Source organism: Myotis myotis, unplaced genomic scaffold, assembly GCF_014108235.1.
Source record: "Myotis myotis isolate mMyoMyo1 unplaced genomic scaffold, mMyoMyo1.p scaffold_m19_p_18, whole genome shotgun sequence".
Classification (NCBI taxonomy): domain Eukaryota; kingdom Metazoa; phylum Chordata; class Mammalia; order Chiroptera; family Vespertilionidae; genus Myotis; species Myotis myotis.
Genome location: NW_023416322.1, coordinates 41869680 through 41890429, shown reverse-complemented (window position 1 = coordinate 41890429; position 20750 = coordinate 41869680). Strand labels below are relative to the sequence as shown.

Below are 20750 nucleotides of genomic sequence, written 5' to 3'. Positions count from 1 at the left end.
ATCTCTAACATGATCTTGAAGTGACATAAGAATCCTCATGTTGCAATGTTCAGCGGAAAATACCACGAAAAAAATTTACATTGGACTGTGATGTCCACTGAATATAAGAAAAGTAGAGGAAAGGTAGGAATAAAGCCAACGACTTTTTAGCTTATCATCTCTTTCCTCATCAAACCTCGGAAAGACAGCCCCTCCCACAACCTACTGGACTTGGGTTCTTCACAGGCATGAATTTCCTGTGGTCTTCTCGAGGCGAGACTATGAAGTCATTTCTTCCTTCCAAACAGCAAAACTGCTGCCTCTCACACCATTTACCGAGTAACTCCACGTGTCCTGGAAGGTGTGGGCACTTTATGATATAATTATAGCTCCAGGGGGTCTTCGTAGGACCCATGACAGCAAACACCCCCTGGTTGCGGGTAAGACACAGAACACCTCGTGATTCTCAGACTGGGTCTAGATTTCTGGAACGTGGCCGCCTGGCTGAGTCCTCGGATGAATTCCTAGGGCCTTTGTTGTTAGCTCTCCTGAGCTTCGAGACAGAAATCGGCCCCTGAGAACAGCAGCCACTTCGCCGCCTCCCTGTGCGGCCGTCACCGTGAATCCGGCGTCCACGTGCATGACGGTGCGATAAGCCCACCGTTGCCTCCTCGCTTTCTGAGAGTGAGGGTGCTTGCAAGGCATACAGAGGCGGGCAGAAGCAGGGTTACAGTGCCCTGCAACGTTCTTTGGGAGTTAGTGACGCTCCTGTAACCATCACACCCTCAGGCTGTTTCCATACGAACTGTAGCCCTCCTGTGCCCACCGCCGGGCGCGCCTTTATCAGTAACTCAGCACCTGCTATGCGCTGATGCTACAGGAAGGCCAAGGGCACCGTATGCCCTTCGCGGGTCCACTTCAGAGCCCGGGAACGTGCGTGCAGTGAGCGGACGCGGCACCGGCCCTGCGCTGGCTCTCCCCCCCCCCCCCCCCCCCCCCCGCCTCTACGGAGCTGCCCGTGATCTTCCTCGTTTCTTGCAGAATCCGTCCCCCAAACCCAGGACTCCCGGAAACAACTTACCTTCGCCCTCGGCACACAGCAGACGCTAGGTCGCTGGCCTCCGGGACACGGTAAACACCTGTCCCCCCGCCTCCTGGGCCCACTGAGGCTTCGGGGAATTCCTCACGCCTGTGCCCCTGCCCCCCGGCACTCGGAGACCCCGAGTGGCTCCCATTAGCCCTGCCAACCTCCTCCTGCTCCGCCTCCACCCAAGGATCCTCCCCAAACAAGGACAGACGTCACTGACGGGGAAACAGCCTGTGAGTTTTGAGGGGAAATGATTAGAAAAAGCCTGACAGGTTTTGCTTCACCTCAGGCCAGGTACGTCCTAGGCCAGGGAGGGCGAACCCTTTGAGCTCAGCGTGTCAGCATTTTGGAAAACCCTAACTTAATTCTGGTGCTGCGTCACATATAGACATTTTTTGATCTTTGCAACCATAGTAAACAAAGATTTATATTTTTAATATTTATTTCATATATTTAAATGCCATTTAACAAAGAAAAATCAACCAAAAAAATGAGTTCGCGTGTCACCTCTGACACCATCACTGTCCTAGACTCTACCTGCACCTGCACTCCTCTCCCCCCCGCCCCCCGCCATTGCCCTGCCCTCCCCCTGCACCTGCCCCCGCCTCTGCCCTGCCCTCCCGAAGCGCTCATCCCTCCACAACCTGGTGGGACCCAGACACCACCTTCCGTGTGAGGCGACCACGGGTCCCAGGTGAGAATAATGGATTCCTGCCCCTTCACACTCTCCCCCGAGCCTGTCAGCCACGCGGCCTCGCACCACTGCTGACAGGCCCCTCACATGGACAGGAAGGAGGCCCTGCTGCGTGTGCTGACGGCAAACCCAATGCCAAAGGCAGGGCCAGGCCCCGCACACCACGCTGCTCACCGCTTTTATTTTTTATTTATTTTTGTATGTTTTTATTGGTTTCAGAGAGGAAGGGAGAGGGAGAGAGAGAGAGAGAAACATCCATGAGGAGAGAGAATCGTGGACCGGCTGCCTCCTGCACGCCCCCCACTGGGCATGGAGCCCACAACCCGGGCCTGTGCCCAGACCAGGGAATCGAACCCTGACCTCCTGGTTCCTAGGTCGACACTCAACCACTGAGCCGCATCAGCCGGGCCACTGTTCACTGCCTTTAGTCATTCAATTATTTAACTGTGTTTTGCGCATCTCAACATTACCAGTAACGTGTGTGTGTGTGTGTGTGTGTGTGTGTGTGTGTGTGTGCAGCCTGTGTAAACGGAGTCCGGCCCAGCGTGTGACTAAGCGGCACTGAGACCCGACGCCCCCTCTCAGAGCATCGCGGCCCCTCGGAGCGGGCACCACTGCTTCCCTCCCCAGCTCCGCTCTCCTTCCTCCCGAGCAGGGCGTCCCGTCCGGGCGGTTCCTGTAATGCAGCCACTCCCGTTGGGCAGAACGGAACCATCCCCTCAGACGGTTCTCCCCGAAGTCAACCGGCTGCTGCCCTCGAGGAGACGTCCTCCCCGTGCTAACCGGGGCGTTGCTCGCCCCCCGCGCCCCCGCCTCGCTCCGCACGCTCCCCCTGCGGTTCCTCCTGCGTGGCCTGAGCTCTCTCCCCCTTTGTCTTCCTGCCCCGTCTACCAGGAGCAGCCACGCAGACAGCTGCCGCGCCCTGCATGGCTGTCGGTGTGCCCGGCCCGCAGACACCCCCGTGCTGCTCCAGGGCGAGGGTGCGGGCCACAGTGACACGGCGGCCCATGCTAGGATCTGCCTCGAGGCTGAACACAACATTCTTACCCCTGATGGTTAGTTTACTACGATGTTCAATAACTTGAACTTTCCGAGGCTGATCGCATCCTATGTAGACACACCTCCTCCACTGTGTCCTCCGTTTTATTTTTCCGCTCTGGTTTTTTGTGTTGTTGTGTTTTTTTTTTTAGCAACAAGACGTTAAACAATAAAACAGGCTCCTTTGCTCCAGCTGGTAATTTCTCCGAACTAGCAATAGATTATTCCTCTTTTCGTGACATCATAATCATCTATGCAGAAGTACCATGTATCTTTGTGTAGAAGCTACTGTTTCCATTAAATTTAATTACCTCCCCCTGTGGTTTTAAATAGAAGTGGCTTCAAAATGAGGGCAGCTTCTATTAAATTTAATTACTTTCCCCTGCTGCTTGCCTGGTAACCGTGCCTGGCAATCAGCCTGTAAACTGGAGTATATGGTAGCCGTGCACTTGCAATAACAAAACAGGACCCACACTGCTTCCTGGGTTTCTCCTTCCTCCCCTTTTAAATGCTGTTTAGCTTTGATTTAAGATCCTAAAAAGAAAATGAGCATTGATAGAAGGAGATATATTTTAAAAACCCATGTTTGTTTCACAGGCTAAACACAGGGAAACAGGCCATTTCTGTGCATGCCCTTGGCGGTGATAGCACGCGGAGGTTCAACTCACAACTTGTACGTCAGTGTCATGTGATGGACGATGAGTTTTATATACCTCACCCTTTTTTTAATGTCGAGTAAAAAGCCTTCCGTGACCCTGACCAGATGGATCTAAATACTGTTTGCTAAAAAAAAAAAAAAAAAAAAAAAAAGGCATCAAGTGAGGGAAGAAATGCAAAGAAATATTCACAAATCGTAATGTGCAAATGTGGAAAAACCACCAGCGGGCTCATTAAAGACCACTGTCTCCGGGAAAAAAAAACGTTAACCCATGTGCTCTATGATAGTGTGAAAATGTCAATCTGTTTTAAAATACCATGATATCATCTAATGCAATATAAAATTTTAAGTACCTCCTTTTTAATTAAATATTAATTAGGAGGAAATACTGCTCAGTTCAGCCACCATTGTACTGTTTACTTTGTTACAAACAGGCAGAATTTAGATGAACAAAATTTCCATTCAATCACACAGTTTAGTATAAATATAAAACAAGACACCCCTTAAGCATTTTAAGTAACAAATTAAACATTTACATTTTTTACTGTGCACTGAGGCTTAACATTTATGCAGCTTCAAAACCAAAGTACAGCCCCCAGGGAAGTCTCTCACTGACAAATTAATACCTTAGAGAACGGAGCTGAATGGTGGCAATGAACTCATTTGTTCCCCCAATAATGAAGAATGACTTTTTCTTTACCACATCTGTGACTGTTGCCATGGTGACCCAGCCTTACCTCATTGCCTCTCGGAGAGCGCCTCGCTCGCCCAGCGTCGTGTGCTTGATGTCATCGAAATTATTCTCCAGCTTCTCGCAATCCTGCAACATATTAAAAAATGCATCAATCCTCCGGCATCCGGAGGTAAAAATTACATCTGTGCAATCAGGAAAAACGGAATTGATTATATTGATGATGGACTCCTGAAGGCGACGCACACCCCTGGAACGGGGCAGGATTCATTAAAATTGACAGTGTGAATTCCACAGTAACCAAATAAAAACGTCTCAGGATACAGCTGTGACAGAAGTCTTTTGACCAATTTTCCAAAATTGGGAACGTAGAAGAAGTGAGTAAAAACCAGTTCTCTGAATTCATCTCGGGAATGTCAAAGCCATTTAAATTCAAAAGAGAATGTCAATAAAGTTATGATAAATATTTAGTTCTAAATGAGTTAGAACTTACTACGATGAAAAGATACAGCCCAGATCTAATATAATAAAGGCTCCAACATTTTGGAACTGAAATTGTATAAATCTTTAATAGCAATTGCATATATAAAATGTTTACAATTGTATACATACACACACATGTACATTTCTTATCATTAAGTGACATTATATCAGGTTCGTAGCATTCCTGGGTTAAATTTTCTAAAATTTTAAAATTTTGCTACAATTTCAACTATTTTTTTCATTTAAAACTTAATCTTACATGGCCCTAGTAAGTTTTAAAAACATTATGGGATTCCATTTTAGACTGACAAAAATGTATCCATATGAGTTTCGGCATTTTAGACTCTATGTAGAATTTAGTTGGACTTAATCATAGAATTTAGTGTTTTAGTAAATTTAACAAACAGCAAAACTAAATAATCAAATTTTAAACATTAATGTGTTCTTTGTATTCTCAAATTGTACACAAGATGCTGGATTTTAGAAAATTACAGAATTTATATTAATAATTTCCAATATCTAAGAATCAATTTATTTAAAATCTATGGGTATATATGTACTTCTATTTTTACCTTGATTTTTAAACTCAGCCAAATTAAGGCAAATATTCTTTTTAACACATACTTATATATACTTTTATAATAAAAATCTTGAAAATTACCATAATGTAGCCAAAATAATTTAAATTCTGAATAACAGTTCCTTCCTACATAAATTAGAACTAGCCTCTTGTGGCCTTTGTTTTATCTTTTCACTTTTTTCGCAGTGTCTTTTCACGAAGGGAATTTCTTGTGTTTAATGAGGCCCTATTTTTTACTGCTTAACTGTATGCTCAGTGCTCTTTGTGGCCTCTGTGTGAAAGCTTTGACTTCCTCAAAGTTATGAATATGTTTTCTTATACTTTTTCACCAATCTTTATTATTTTACATTTCACATTTGGATGTGCAATCCATCTGGAAATGGCTTCTCTGTATATGGTATGAGTTAGGAAATCACACCTATTGGTAATCAATTCAATCATTACTATTTCTTGGAAAAAAAAAAACAACATTTCCCCCACTGTAATTCAGAATCATCTTTTTCCATAAAGTCAGTCACGGCACATATGGGTCTGTTTCCAGGGTCCCTACTGGCCGACTGCTTGATTTCCTACACTTGTGCCAATATCACACTATTTAAATTACTTATACCCATAATAAGTTAAAAGTCCTATAAATAAATATGAAAAAGGCAATAATTCAATGGGACGTGAGCAAAAGACTGTGAATACTATGTAGAGGGAATATCCACATATTCCACTAAAAAGCCAAGCAAACATGCTCTACAAGATCAGTCATGAGGAAGATGCCAATTTAAACAATGAGACGCCGCTACGCACTTTGGGAAGGATGAAAATGAAAACGACAGGTTGCACAAAGTGGGCTCTTATCTGTATATATAAAAGGCTAATGTGCAAAGTGTCCCTGCTGGAGTGTGACTGGGAGACCTGGAGTTCTATCACTCTCTATGACGTGCGCTGACCACCAGGGGGTGGCATGGAATGAAGGGAGGCCCCTGCCGGCAGCTGGAAGGCCCCGCTCGGCCCTGGTCAACGGCCAGGCCTAGGGACCCTACCCGTGCATGAATTTCATGCACCCGGCCTCTAGTTTTAGTATAAAAAGCAACTAACACACTGCTCTGGAACTGTCAGTTGTTACGACCACTTTGTAAAAGCTAATTAGCAGCCCTTTCGAAAGCAGAACGTTCCCACCCAGGAAAACACTCAGAACGAGTGTGCAACGTGTTCACCTGGAACAAGAACGGTGATGGGACCATTAGTCAAAGTAGCCCCAAACTGGACACAAGTCGCATGCACCTCCAGGTGGAAGGTATAAAGAATGATGCGTTAATGCAGTGGAAAACTTCATGGCAGTGAGAACAGGCAAGCTGTGGCTACGTGCAGTTACATGGATGCACCTCACAGCCATGGTGTTGAGCACAGAAAGTGGTGCAGAGCGAACTTATTCCATTTATATGAAGCTCAAAAGTAAGCAGCTACAGTGAACCATGCAAAAGTGAAAATAAGAAAGCAATTCCATTTATGAGCATAAGAAAAGAGTAAAACACTTCCAAACACATTTAGCAAAAGAAGCATACGATTTGTGCACTCAAAAGAATACAACATCACGTAAAATTTTTAAAAGACGAAAATAAGTGGGAAGATATCCCATGTTCATGGATTAGAAGACATGATATTGTAAAAATCTTACCACTTCCTAAATCAATCTGAAGATATAAAAGCAATTCCTGTCAAAATCCTGGGATTTCGATGTTTTATTTTGATAAATTTTGACAAGATGGATCTTAAAACTCACATGAAATTACAAGGGACCCAGAATAGTCGAAATATTCTTAAAAAACAAAATTGCAAATTTGAAGAACTCATATTTCCTGTTTTAGAGCAACATATAACTGCATAAACATTTGTGCAGCAATGTTCATAACAGGATTATTCATAAAAGTAAAAACGTAGAAAAAATCCAAAAGTCAATCAAATAACAAATGAATATACAGAAGTGATATACCAATACAATGAAATATTATTCAGCCATAAAAAGGGAAGCTCTGATCCATGCTACATGGATGAGACTTGAAAACGCTATGCCAAGTGAAAAGCCAGCTACAAAAGGCCACACCATATGACTGCATTTCTGTGAAATGTACAGTACAGGCAAGTCCTTGGAGATCAAAAGGAGATGAGTGGTGGCCACAGGGTCACGTGGTTACGTTTTAGAGAGATGAAAGTGTTATGGAATTAGCGATGATCCATGCACAAGTCTGTGAACATACTGAAAAAAACTGAATTAGACGCTTTTAAAAGAGTGAACTTTATGAAATATGAATTATATCTCAATAAAGCTGTTATTAAAAAATAGGCAAAACTAATCAAGATGATGGAAATTGGTAGATGATGGCTACAGGAGGCATGAGAGGGTCTTCAGGATACCCTTTAATTCACTGAGTAAAAATGCAGGGAACTAGATGCTTAAGATCTGTTTGCTTTGTCCTGTCATTATGCGGCAGTAAAATGTTTTCAGATGACCGTTTGTGTTCTGGTTAAGAAATCATAATGCAATCACATGTCATTGTAGTTAAAATGAAAGAATGCATATAAGAAGTTCAAAGTATCAAAGACTTAATAAATGTTAGCTCCCAGCCAATACTAATGAAATAACACTTTATTATTTATTAAAATTCTGTACCAAAGATCCAGTTCTGTAATGAAGTCTAACCCTGATTAAGCTTTGACACTTTATTAATTAAAATTATGAACTTTCTTTATATATAGTGACTCGTTTTAAAGAATGACATTTAGGCAACTCTAAATGCATAGATTAGTAACTAAATTATTTGGGCTAAAAATGAATCAACGGCTTAAAAAAGTCATATAAAAATATTCATTGACTGGGATTATTCATTCCAACTAATTTTCCATTGAATTCAAATTGTTTTCATTAAATGTATTCAAAGGATATGATACTATCTATGGTAGAGACAGTACTCAAATTCAGAGTTTCTGATTCTAAATCTCATTCTTTTCATTCCCCAAATTTAGCCATTAATGGAAAACAATGTGTAATTTCTCTGAGGTCAGATTACACTTCCTGTCTCTGCATGGAGGTTTGCCATAAGCCCAACCCCAGCAATTCACACGCATCTCTTCTGTCTCTCATTTAAATCTCTTCTTTTAAATTTTGTTTTATTGTTTGAAGTATTACAAATAGTAGTACATATGTCTCCTTTTTTTCCCCATTGACCTCCCCACAGCCTCCCCTATCCCCCCCCCTCCTGGCACATGCCCTCACCACCCACCCCTCCCAGTGTCTTGCGTCCATTGGTTAGGCTTATATGCATGCATACAAGTCCTTCCGTTGATCTCTCACCCCCGCCCCCCACCAATCCTCCCCTGCCTTCCCACTGTAGTTTGACAGTCTGTTCAATGCTTCTTTGCCTCTGTATCTATTTTTGTTCATCAGTTCATAATGTTCTTTATATTACACAAATGAGTATGATCTGCCATTTGGCCCAGTAATATCACATTTAAATCTTAAAGTGGAAGGTTGCATAGCCTTTATGGCTTTCCACTTGGAAAACAACACCTATCTTTAATTTGATGCTTCCTCACAGATGGTTTATAAATCAGATGAGGGAATAGATAGTTCTATTTAATTGCTATGGGCATATTTTTAATAAAGCTCCAATTCTGGATACATACACAGTGTGTGTGTGTGTGTGTGTGTGTGTGTGTGTGTGTGTGTGTAAAATCTTAGCTGGATGGATTCATTTAATAGAAATAAATCTGCCCCTTGACAAGATATTCTTGTTTTGTATGGTTGGCTTTTAAGAAAACCTTAGAAATGTTGCATTTATCAGGGATTAACAAAACCACATAACACTATATATCTGAATCTCTTTATTTAAAAACAATTGTTTTGAGTTAGAACACTGTCTTTAAGACCCACAATGCTATTATAAATGTGAGATATAAACGTTAACACCAGTGGAATGGCCTGATAATTACACTATTGTAATTAAGAGAGAATTTTAAGATCTCAATTTAGCCATTTAAAGTTACTCCCTAGACTAGAGCAATCATGCCCGGAGCAAAAGGAAGTCACAGATAACAAATACTTAAGGCATCGGACACAGCAGCCCAGAATCAGAAGCAAACACTGATGGAGTCCACAAAGCCTCTTGTCATTCCAACGTCACGTCTGAAGTCCCTTGGGAAAAACTGTATAATAAAATGTAATAAAACATTCAAAAAACAATATTTCTTTTAAGTTATAAATCTTTCCAAAAAATGAATGCTCGTCTGATCAGCTGTTTGGGGTAAAGGTCCTATTACCATAAAATCCATGTGTAGACAACTTTGAAAAACAATTTTTGAAGACACTTTACGCCCTCGGGTTTATACTTTTTAAATGCTTTCAGGATCTCAAAGGTTCCAGATGTTACCACACACACACACACACACACACTTTTTGTGTGTGCATCTGCCTCCTTTTCTATGCGGTGGATTGAGAGCGTAAAGAATGAACCACACAATTTTTGGTTTATCTGTTTTTCTTTTGGCCCTGAAATCCCTCATCACCTTCCTCCTCTCGCCACCTGCACTGTAATTTAAACTTTTTCTTGGCGTCTACAGCTGCAGAGGGACGAGTTCATAAAAGACATAAAAGAAGAATCTGTCAACAAAAGCTCACTGCCACCAATCCAGTGCCAACACGAGGCCCCAGTATGGGGTGCAGAAAAAAGAGAAACTGTTTTCAGATGAACAGTTAGCCAACCAACTGAAATTGCACTCCTCTGAGAAAAAAGGGTGGCCCGCTTATATAAAGTTCCTGCCCTGGTCCCTGATTGGTCCATTTCTATGCAAATGAGGAATCCAAATTTGCAGTCTGATTGGTCCCAAAAGCACTGTCCTGATTGGTGGATATTGTGCATTCTGATCGGTTGCTATGGAGCTGCTCCTCTTGGTTAGTAAAGATGCAAATGAGGCTATAGCTCTGCAGCTCTCATTGGATGGGGCAGATCCCAGCCCATTGGTTGAAATAGGATTCCAGGAACTCCCTTAAAAGGCGGCCTCAGCTGGCAGGAGCACAGAGCAGGGGGCTGGCAGCTCTGTCTGGCTTTTCCCTGAAATGCATCCTGCATCCAAGGTGTCTGCAAAGAGTGACTGCCAGATTCTGGTTATGAATTTGGGCCCCATGAACCACAAGGGGTCCTTCTGGGCAGGTATGTTTCATCTCAGAGTCAATAAAACAAATAACATTGTTGAGTTCAAGTTCTTGAAAGCCCATCCCTAGCATAAAACAGTGGGGCTGGAAGACTACTTGACTATCTGGTTCTTCCAGTAGTAAAATACAGAAATGTTTAAAAATGCTTAAAGAATGGTAGAAAAGTTTTAAAATGTTTGTGTTAACTTTCCTTAAAACTCAAAGTGTAATATTAAAGACACATTCCCCACAGCCTTGAAGCATGTGTACCCCAGAGATAAGGATTTAAACTAACAGTGACTTGTCAAGATAAACGCTTGCCTGAGTGACTACTCTCCTTAGCCCCTCGCCTTGTTTGAGATTAACGTAAGCGCATTGACGTAAATCATTGATAGCCACCTGAGCTGCTACAGGTATGAACAAGCTTTAACTATGGACCCTGGCCAGCTAACGATGCTCATCTGTGGAGACAGCCACAAAGGCACGTCCTTTTGCCAGTCCGGCAAGCGACGCCGTTCCACGCTCCTCTCTGCCAAATGACAGAAAAACGGTAACACCCGATTGAGACGCGACTGAGCTCTCGGGTGAGGAACGCCGGCCCCCTGCCTGCACCCGGGACCAGACCAGCCCAGCTGCCGGACCCCAGAGGACAGCACCACAAGGATCCCTAACTAAGCTTGTACCCACAGCTCAGGAATTTGTGTGAGTAATAAAAAAGCTGTGTGATTTGCAACTGCATATGTTTCATGTGGTGTAATTCCTCTGGCAGTTCACTGAATTATTTTGCGTACGCTTAAAATTTAAATTAAAGCTTCTGGTCCCTCTGGTCCTAGGCCTGCCACTTGGTCCTGCCTGCGTAGAGCAGCCTCTCCGCTAGCAACTACTTGAATGTCCCACACCTGCACGGTTAGAGTTTATCTCAAGGGACGCCTTGGATAACCCCCAGATCCTTTCCCGGGATCTACATGGGACATCCAGCCACAGAGATAGGAGATAAGCACATTCTCTTGAGGCAAAAGGGAGAGAAAAGTTGGACAAAGAAGCCTGAGGAAGCCCACGGAGCTCACCCCGGCTCCAGCATCTGAGGCCAAAGTCCTCAGACTCGGCTGGCAGGGTTCCAGAGCGCCTGGGGGTATGTCTTCGTTTTTGTGATCAGAAGCCTCAACGTTAGTAGTGATTTTATCTGGAAGTGGTTAAAGGCACTCATCTTGCCATGAAGTGCAATGGCAACCTAAAATGAGTGCTAGGTTGTCTGATAGGAAGGGACAGAGCCCTCCCCGTGTGACACTCGGGCATCTGCAGAGTCTCCTGTTCCCAACAAAACAGTGAAGGAAGGAGGGAAGCGCTGTAAGCATTTGAAAGGTCCAACTGTTACCGTGACCAGAACTACTTCGGTGTCCTGACATGGAAATCAAATCCAAGGTTTAAAAAAAAAATACATTTTTCTAGAACAATACCAGCATATGACGGTATCAAGGCAGAGGTACAGGGGTTGAAATAAATCAACTAACATAAGCGCATTGAGAAAAATTGAGAAAAATGTTAGTCTTTTACCATATGAGGTAAACATCCCAAACAACTACCATCTTCATCTGCTCATCCGTTAGTAACATTAGGTATCCGATCCACTGGGTGAGAGGCAAACGGACTCGCTGTCACGTCCACTACCAATAACGCGTCCGTAACATTTGGGATAACTACACGTCCTATCAGTCTGTTCTCAACCCGGTTCCTCGGAGAGTATGCATCTGAGAGAAATGACAAGCTCATTTCTAAGTAACAAATACTGAAAGATACTATTCGTTGTAGGGGATTCTCTATGTTAGCATAGGACGACCCCAGAAGATAACTTCAGGCATAAGTAGGGCACAGGAGATTTATTTTCCAGAATATAAAAAACTACCGAACACGTCTAAAAACATTACCTGTCCACGGTGATGACGCGCACTTTCTACTTTTCAAGCAGCTCATAATGTCCTTTGATTAGGATAATTGCAGAGGCAAGTCGGTGCGTGCATTTCATAGAAAAGAAGGGAAAGGCAGAGGCTGAAGAAGGGGAAGGAGGGACAGAGAGAATGAACGAACGACTCACATCAGCAAGCGCGAGAAAAGATCGTGATTAGTAATCAACCCTGGGGCGAGAAGCAGGCCTCTGAGCCTGGACATCGCGGAGCAAGCCAGCCGGCGCACACGGAAAAACAGAAGAACATGGAAGATACTACATTTCATGTGGACCAGATATTCCATTCGCTGCAACAACGGGAGCCATCCCTCCTCAACTAGGAGGGACTGGAGATCCGCATTAGCGACAGTGGCCCATGTCCCCGTGTGTGAGCACAGGATGAACTGCAGGGAACCAGCCACCGAGGGCTTACCCTGTAGGAGACGTGCTCCTAGGAGCCTCCCGCACTGCATGTGCATGAAGCACAGATATCCTTACCTCTAAATGAGGAAACGGACACAGGGGGATGGCGAGGACTTGCCTGAGCTCATCTGGAAGGAAGGGACCGAGCAGGGATCTGAACCCAGTCTCCGATCGCCCCAAGACCCGCTTCGAAGAGGAAGGTGAATAAAGTGAACATGATCACACTCTGAACAGGTCCTCTTTTAGGTGTGGCTCATTAAGCTTATTTATGTATTTATTTTTTAAAAAATATATTTTTTTATTGAGTTCAGAGAGGAAGGGAGAGGGAGAGGGAGATAGAAACATCAATGATGAGAGAGAATCATGGATCCCCTGCCTCCTGCACGCCACACACTGGGGATCGAGCCCGCAACCCGGGCATGTGTCCTGACCAGGAATCGAACCGTGACCTCCTGGTTCATAGGTCGACACCTAACCACTGACACACACCGGCTGGGCTGATCATTAAATGTCAACACCAGACTGGAGAGAGAACCACTTACTAGTAATGTGGGGCGTGAGTCCTTGCAGAATTCTGTCTCCTTTCTCTCCAGATGTGCTGGACAGAAACAAGGAATCCAATATGCACATGTTTAAGCCAAATTAATACCCATAAATATTTTGCATGCAACAGTCTTTCTTTGGGCCTGTGACACCACCGTGACAAATATAATGAGCAATTAAATCCCTAAGGGCTCCGATTTTGGCAGCAATTAAAGCAGAAACGAGAAAGTACGCATCAAAAAGGACGGGTTTGGGTGGCCTGCTGCCAAATGAAGGCCCGGGGGTTGAGGGAAGGTCTAGAGTTTCAACTGTGATAGATTTGATAGTGTTTTATCTCTCGTCTGTGTTAAGGACTGTTTGAAAGAATAATAAAACCAACGAGGGGAGTATCAACAGCAACCTGGAAACTAAATAACCCATTAGGAGATCTCCGGACGCTGAGAAATGTGAGTAAGATCAGACACCACAGAATAAGGAGTTCAACCACACGGCGACAGAGCCACGGGCTGCACGGGGCGGGAAAGAAGCGGAGATGTCAGCCGCTTACATTATTAAGCGGGAGAAAGCATGACTCCCCTACGACTTCATTTTCATAGGACTGCATTTCTCTATGAAATCATCACAGTAACTAGAACTACACAGATTGGATCTAAGCTTTATACACTAATTAGAATTTTAGAATCAGAAAACCCATCTTAATAAATGATAAAACTCAGTTCCATCATCCAAGTCACAGAGAGTTAATGGCACAGCCACTAGAACCGAAGTCGCTAAATTATTTAATAGTAAAACCTCAGGTCAATCGATTAAATCTCAATTCAGAAAAAAAAAAAAAATCTTAAAAGTCTACTCTGTGCTTGGCATCATACTAAGCGCATAACCAGGGACATGAAGGTGAGAAGACAAGACCCCATGCTGACTGCAACCGGGTGAGAAGAGAGGGGTTAATTCTGGAGCAGAGGTGTCTGGGGGTTCGTTACGTCTGAACATGTCTTCAAGATGAGCCAACATGTTTCCGATGAAGGAAAACAAACGGCTAAGGTAGCGGAATTGGCTCTGGCCTCAGAGCTCGGTGTGATGCCAACCGGCCAGGGGTCCTTACGCAGGTTACTTAAGGGGGCTTACTCTACGTGAAACCTTGGGTTGTCAGCAGAATTACATGAAATAACGCGTGGGAATCACTCGGCAGACAGAACAAATAGGTCTGCAGAAAGTGGTGGAAGGAGAGGAAGCCTGTCCATGAATTTCCCCCTCGTCCTGATGGGTCCGATTTTATGGAGGGAGGTAGAAAATGTGCATTTTTCATGTCTTCCTGGTGATTCTTAGGAATAATAAAGTAAATACAGGAGTTATGGAAAAAGATTTTTAATGTTTTGACCACAAGATCCCTACAAGAATACAAGGAAAATCATGATCCTTTTCTCTTAAAAAATTAATATTTTAAAAATACACATGCATATATATACAGCATCCCCCCAAAATGTACACACACTTTGAATAATGATAAAGGCAGTATTTATTAAACTACATTCCATTTTCACAATGTAACAGGAATCAGCTCTTAAAGTGTGCATACGTTTTTTCAAGACGTCCTGTATCTGCAATACGCCGTGTCTCATTTCCGGGGCCACCGGATCCCCGGAGACGCACCATGGCCATGTCTCAGGAAGGATGACTGCACTGGACCTAGATCACATGGCAACGCAGGTTACAAACAGAACCAGCTGCCCCGGCCTCGAGAAGCAAGGGGCCCAAGAGTCCACTATGTCCTGGTGTTTGATAATGATGTGTAAGTTCAAATTACTAATAAAAGTATGATGTGAAAGTCAACCCTGTGCCAAGCTAGAAATGAAAGCCATTCATTCATTCACTCATCCATTCATTCAAGAGGTATTGAGAATCCATCTAATATAGTGGTTCTCAACCTTCTGGCCCTTTAAATACAGTTCCTCATGTTGTGACCCGACCATAAAATTATTTTCGTTGCTACTTCATAACTGTAATGTTGCTACTGTTATGAATCGTAATGTAAATATCTGATATGCAGGATGGTCTTAGGCGACCCCTGTAAAAGGGTCGCTCGACCACCAAAGGGGTCGTGACCCACAGGTTGAGAACCGCTGAACTAATAGGTACCAGATACTACTGGGGATACCAAGGCTTAAAAACCAAAACCAAAAAACTCTTCTTTTAAAAAAAAATACATTTTCAATACAACAAGGTAATTGATATTAGGCAAGCACACCCCCGTCCAGTGGGAGAATCAGAGCCACATATTAATCATGCATTAATGATCATTTCAAATCTGCAGCACATTATATTCTGAAGGACCCACAGGGAATTATCACCATGGAGGCAATTATAAATTCACATTTTTAAAATGGGAGACATTTAAATAAAATAGCACACTCCAAGTTATACTAATACAAGTCTAAGATGACTGAATATTGATTAGTTTAATGGTTTTATTTAGGCAGTGAGAAAAATCGAAAAAAGATAATGCTAGTGCTTTTACTTCTCATGTAGTTAGAAATTCCTAAGGTTGAAGTTCCTCTAAAGATTGAATGAGTCTGCCCAGCCAGCGTGGCTCATGGGTTGAGTGTTGACCTAGGAACCAGGAAGTCAGGGTTCAAGTCCCTGTCAGGACACAGGCCCGAGATGCGGGATCAGCCCCCCCGGTGTGGGGCGGCAGGAGGCAGCCGATCAAAGACTCTCATCATTGATGTTTCTATCTCTCTCTTCCCCCCTCCACTCCCCTCTGAAATCAATAATATATTTTTAAAAAAGAATGAATGAGTCCATTCGGTGAAATGTTGTATTTTCATTCTGGCCCCTGAAAAATGCCTCAAAACTAGCCCCACTGAAGTTCTTTCCAAGTCAAGGAAGAAATAATGACAAGATTCGGGTTTTTGAAATTCCAGATGATCATTCTAATACCAATAGACGATTTCCAGTTCTAAACAAGAGATTCATATTTCAATAGATAATTGCTTTTCCCTTCAGTATGTCTTAACCAGCCTAATCCTTTCAGGGAACATTAAGACGTAATCATATTTAGCTAATGTCATTTCGCTAATGGCGGCCAGCTTACAATCTGGCCTGTCTAGGAGAATCATGGGAGTCGGAGTGAAAGGGGCTATAATGTAGTAGAAGAAACAGGAGATGCAGAGACGGGAACTCGGGCTGAAGCCCCAGCTCCGCAGCTGAACTGCTGATGTGCTCTCACCCTCTCCATCCGCAGCTATTCCCTCCCAAAACGAAGACATTGACGAAGATGGTAAAGGAATGGTCCCCCCCCCTTCAACGTGCTGTCGGGAGGGAAAACTAAAGGAGATTACGTATGTGAAAATATATTCAAAACTAAACAGCACTTTTCCAATATTCCTATACATTTTAAATGGACAGAATAAATCTCGCAGGTTCAAAGTCTAAATCAAAATGTATTTTAGTTCTAGTTATTTGGAAATATTTTAAGATTTCAACCCTCATTTATGGTAAGAATTACATAATACTTTAATACTTCCCCAAGGGAAGCAAAAGATAAAATAAAAATATTCTGCAGCTTCCTACCTGTTGGTCATTAATCCCTATATCCACGGAAGATCAACAAATTCAAGATTTTTTCCTTTTAAAAAAAAAATGTTTTTATTGATTTCAGAGAAAGGAAAGAGAGAGCTAGAAAATGAATGATGAGAGAGAATAATTGACTGGCTTCCTCCTGCACGCCTCCTACTGGGGATGGAGCCCACAACCTGGGCATGTGCCCTTGACCAGGAATCAAACTGCGGCGACCTCCTGGTTTGTGGGTTGATGCTCAACCACTGAGCCACACCAACCAGGCAAGATGGTTTACTTTTAAATCTGAGTATCTTCTTCAAAACGACCACCTGGTTCTTTACATCACGTTCAGGGGTGTTTTGGTTGAGTCTCGCCTGGTGTACACAGTATCAGTGTTGGAACAAACACTGGGCACACTGTGTACAGAGGTGCTGGCAATCTCGCGTCATTACACAAATCTCATCATTTGGTTTTTGGAAGTCATCACTGTTTACTGATTCAAGTCATCATGACCAGGGGAAGGCTTTCAAAGGTCAATTTAAATGATGAAGATCGACTTCAACCATGGAAGTTGGCTCACCTGCAAGCTCGCTGTGATCTGACCAGTCTCGTTGCCCACCAGGCGCCCTGGGCTCAGCCGGCCCTGCCAAGGTCCCGCCCTGGCATCTCTCCTCCACAAACCCCCACTCTGTCCTCAGGGCCTTCGCTCTTGCTGTTCCCTCTGCCTGAAATGTTCTCCCCCCCAATATTCGTGGGGCTTGCTCCCTCATCTCCTTCAGGTCTCCGCTTGACTGTCACTGTTTTAGAAACATCTTCCCTGCCCGGTCAGTGTGACTCAGTGGTTGGGCATGAACCCATGAACCAAGGTGTCACTGGCTGAATTCCCAGTCGGGGCACATCCCCAGGTTGCGGGCTCCATCCCCAGTGTGGGGCGTGCAGGATGCAGCTGGTCCATGAGTCTCTCTCATCAATGGTGTTTCTATCTCTCTCTCCCTCTCCCTTCCTCTCTGAACTCAATAAAAATATATTTAAAAACAATAATTGAAAACTCGCTATACATTTACTGTTATTTCAATTCTCTTGTTTGGAATAAACTCCCTTGCACTCACAGCAAAGCGAATCCCTTCAAACAGGAAGGGGAATTTAGTGGATGGGATACTGAAACCTAACAATCCCTAGTGCATCACCGATTCTAACCGTACATGACAGACAAAAACATGCAACGCGGGCTTCCCCAAAGCACCTAAATTCATGAACTGACTTTTGTTTCTAAAGAAAAACAACACGCCTACAGTTCCCCAACAGGCAGTTGCGGAATGCTTGGTACCAGCTAGATATGCAAAAAGAGAAAAAACTAAACTAGAATTCTCCATTGTTTATCTTTAAAAGCACATGTGTGTTTTAAATGTGCGAGCAAACATTAATAGAACCATGTAAGTTCTTGGGCTACGTTAAAATTCGGGGAAGTAATCATTTTTTGTCACAAAAGATAAAGGCTCCTAGTATCCTTTTGGTTTTGAAGAAATAAAGGCTTTTCCGTGACAGTAACTTCCATAAATGTGTATCGAGAAAGAGGAGCTGGCAGAGACGTCTGCATTGCTAACCATTGTCTATCAGGCTGTTTTTAATAATTTTTCTTTGGCATGTAATCCTCTTTAATTAGATTCCCCTCTGTTGTTTCAAGACCCCGTAAGCGGGCGTCTCCTGCACCAGCTGCTGGAGCAGGAGTTCCTGTCTACGTGATATTCACAATGAGCACGCAGAAGGTTTACAATTAGACCCTTGCTAATAAGTTGTGCTATTTTCCCCAACAATTCTAAGTGCTAATCTTCAGAAGGCATTTTAAAATTAGCTAAAAATTCTGTCAGGAGATTTACAAAAATTGTGAGCATGAAGATAATTATGTCACAGTCTTTGGACTCCATCTCTGATTGTGCGCATAAATCAGGAGGTGTCAGCTGCGGTTTTTCCCTTAATAATGATCCTTACAGCAATATATTACAGCCTAAGCCCCTAGTATCATGTTTGTTTCTGGTTTCTAGAACACTCGACAGTTATTTCAAAAGTTTGGAACTGATGAAATCAGTACACTATTCCCCAGAATAATTAGTGATCATCAGTTCTAAAATTTTAAGTCTCGGTAATAAGCAGACTAACAGGGAAGGTATAAATTCGGTGTTCATGAACCCTCCGTCTTGAGGCACTAAACACTTACATGTGATCGTGAATTTTTACAAAATATTGATGACATAAAGATCTAACACAGAAGATAGTAGACACAGAGACATACAGATGTGAACAGACTTCTAAGATGTATAGATACATTTTATGTCAACATCAGAGGTACATGAAACACAAAATCTGTCAGTGTTATCATCTGTCAGTCCATGATTCTCGTCCTTCCTTATAAAAACATGACCTTCATTTCAGAAGGTCTGGGCCAAAAAATAAATTCTCTCCCTTTCTTCCAATCATCATAAATTACAAGTGTGTTTTGACTTTCTCTGATTAAACAGAGTAGAACAAAAGATGAAATTTCGAGCTAAGCTCAACATCCTCATAAAAGCCAAAGTCTGAGACAGCGACCTTGTTTTTTTAATTAAGTTTATTGGGAGTGACAGTGGTTACCAAGATGACATGGGTTTCAGGTGCACAATTCTAGGACCCGTCGCCGGTGTGTCACTGTGTGGCCACCATCCACAGAGAAGACGGTGATCCGCAGGTGCTGCACCAGGAAGCTGGCTGCCTGTTGTGCCTGTCACTCTATCAAGCATGTCAGAAACAGCGGGTAAAAATTCTAGTTCTCCGGGGGCTTCGATGCTGTAACCTGTAGAAATGTCTGGAAGGAATGAAGGGAGGTGGCCCAGACACATGAAAGAGAAGGGTGCGTTTTCCTGGACGATGAGCTTCATGACAGATATTCTGGGGACAAAGGTTCAATATTTTGTCCGTCGACTATAATCAACAGTCACAGTTGCCATCTTTACGGAATCCTGTGATCTTCCCGTGAAATCTCCGAGTGGAGAGACTGTGCGCAGGAAGGAATTAGTAAACAGGGGGCCTGGTTATTATCACTGAATGGGGTATTGTCAACTCTGCTGCACAGAACGCGAATGGGGACGCTGCTGGCCCAGGAAGCAGTGGAGGAGCCAGACTCAGAGATTTCAGCAGGTCCGTGTGAATGACCGATTTTCTGAAAAATTAGTTTGTAGCCTTAGAAACCAGGCTTCTTCCCTCATTGGTTAAACCAACCAACAGACGAGTCTCTCTTCTGCAAAATACACAAGATCTTTCACAACATCCTTAAAAATGTTTTAGCAGCAAACACATCAGTATGTTTCCCTTTCACAGTCTATTCCCCAATTTAAAAAAAAAAAAACACCAAAAAACAAAACATTGAAAATTCTGCAGATAAGGGAAACTGCATTTTCAAGTTTAATTTTTCTTTAATTTCAAACTTTATTTAATAACTATTGTTCAGTTACACAACTAACATATAACCTTGTTAAACTGGGAAATATGCCAAGTTACATAACAAGGGATAGTTCCCTACCCCCAACCTAACATCTTCTGTATGCCAGCCGCTTACACACAATGGCTACCCTTTAAGTTTTTCAAGCTCACACAAACATATGCTTTACTGTAGTTTTACTGTGTGTGTGTGGTTTTTTTAATGAGATTCACCTTTTCTAAAATGTTTCATTTTCACCTGTATGACATTTCCTTTTATTTTTTAACTTTTTTTATTGATTTCAGAGAGGAAGGGAGAGGGAAAGGGTGATAGAAACAGCAATGACGGGAATCACTGATCAGCTGCCTCCTGCGCGCTCTAGCTGCCTCGAGCCCGCGAGACTTGAACTGGTCGTGGGGTTCTCTGCCTTCCTGTTTTGTTCCC

General features: G+C 43.2%; 1 protein-coding gene and 1 long non-coding RNA gene across 5 annotated transcripts in view; one reads left to right on the top strand and one right to left on the bottom strand.

The window, feature by feature from the left end:
• The window catches only part of DPYD (dihydropyrimidine dehydrogenase), a 351367-nt gene that overhangs the window by 292153 nt on the left and 38464 nt on the right, over window positions 1-20750 (bottom strand). For all 4 annotated transcript variants that reach the window (XM_036344651.1, XM_036344652.1, XM_036344654.1 and 1 more), the window contains exon 3: window positions 4194-4276. In XM_036344651.1, the coding sequence (XP_036200544.1) occupies window positions 4194-4276 (83 nt within the window). The remainder of the gene's footprint in view (window positions 1-4193; window positions 4277-20750) is intronic.
• On the top strand, window positions 10261-11123 carry LOC118673618. The gene is made up of 2 exons (XR_004973425.1): window positions 10261-10408; window positions 10643-11123. It is a non-coding gene; the product is annotated as an uncharacterized LOC118673618 (long non-coding RNA).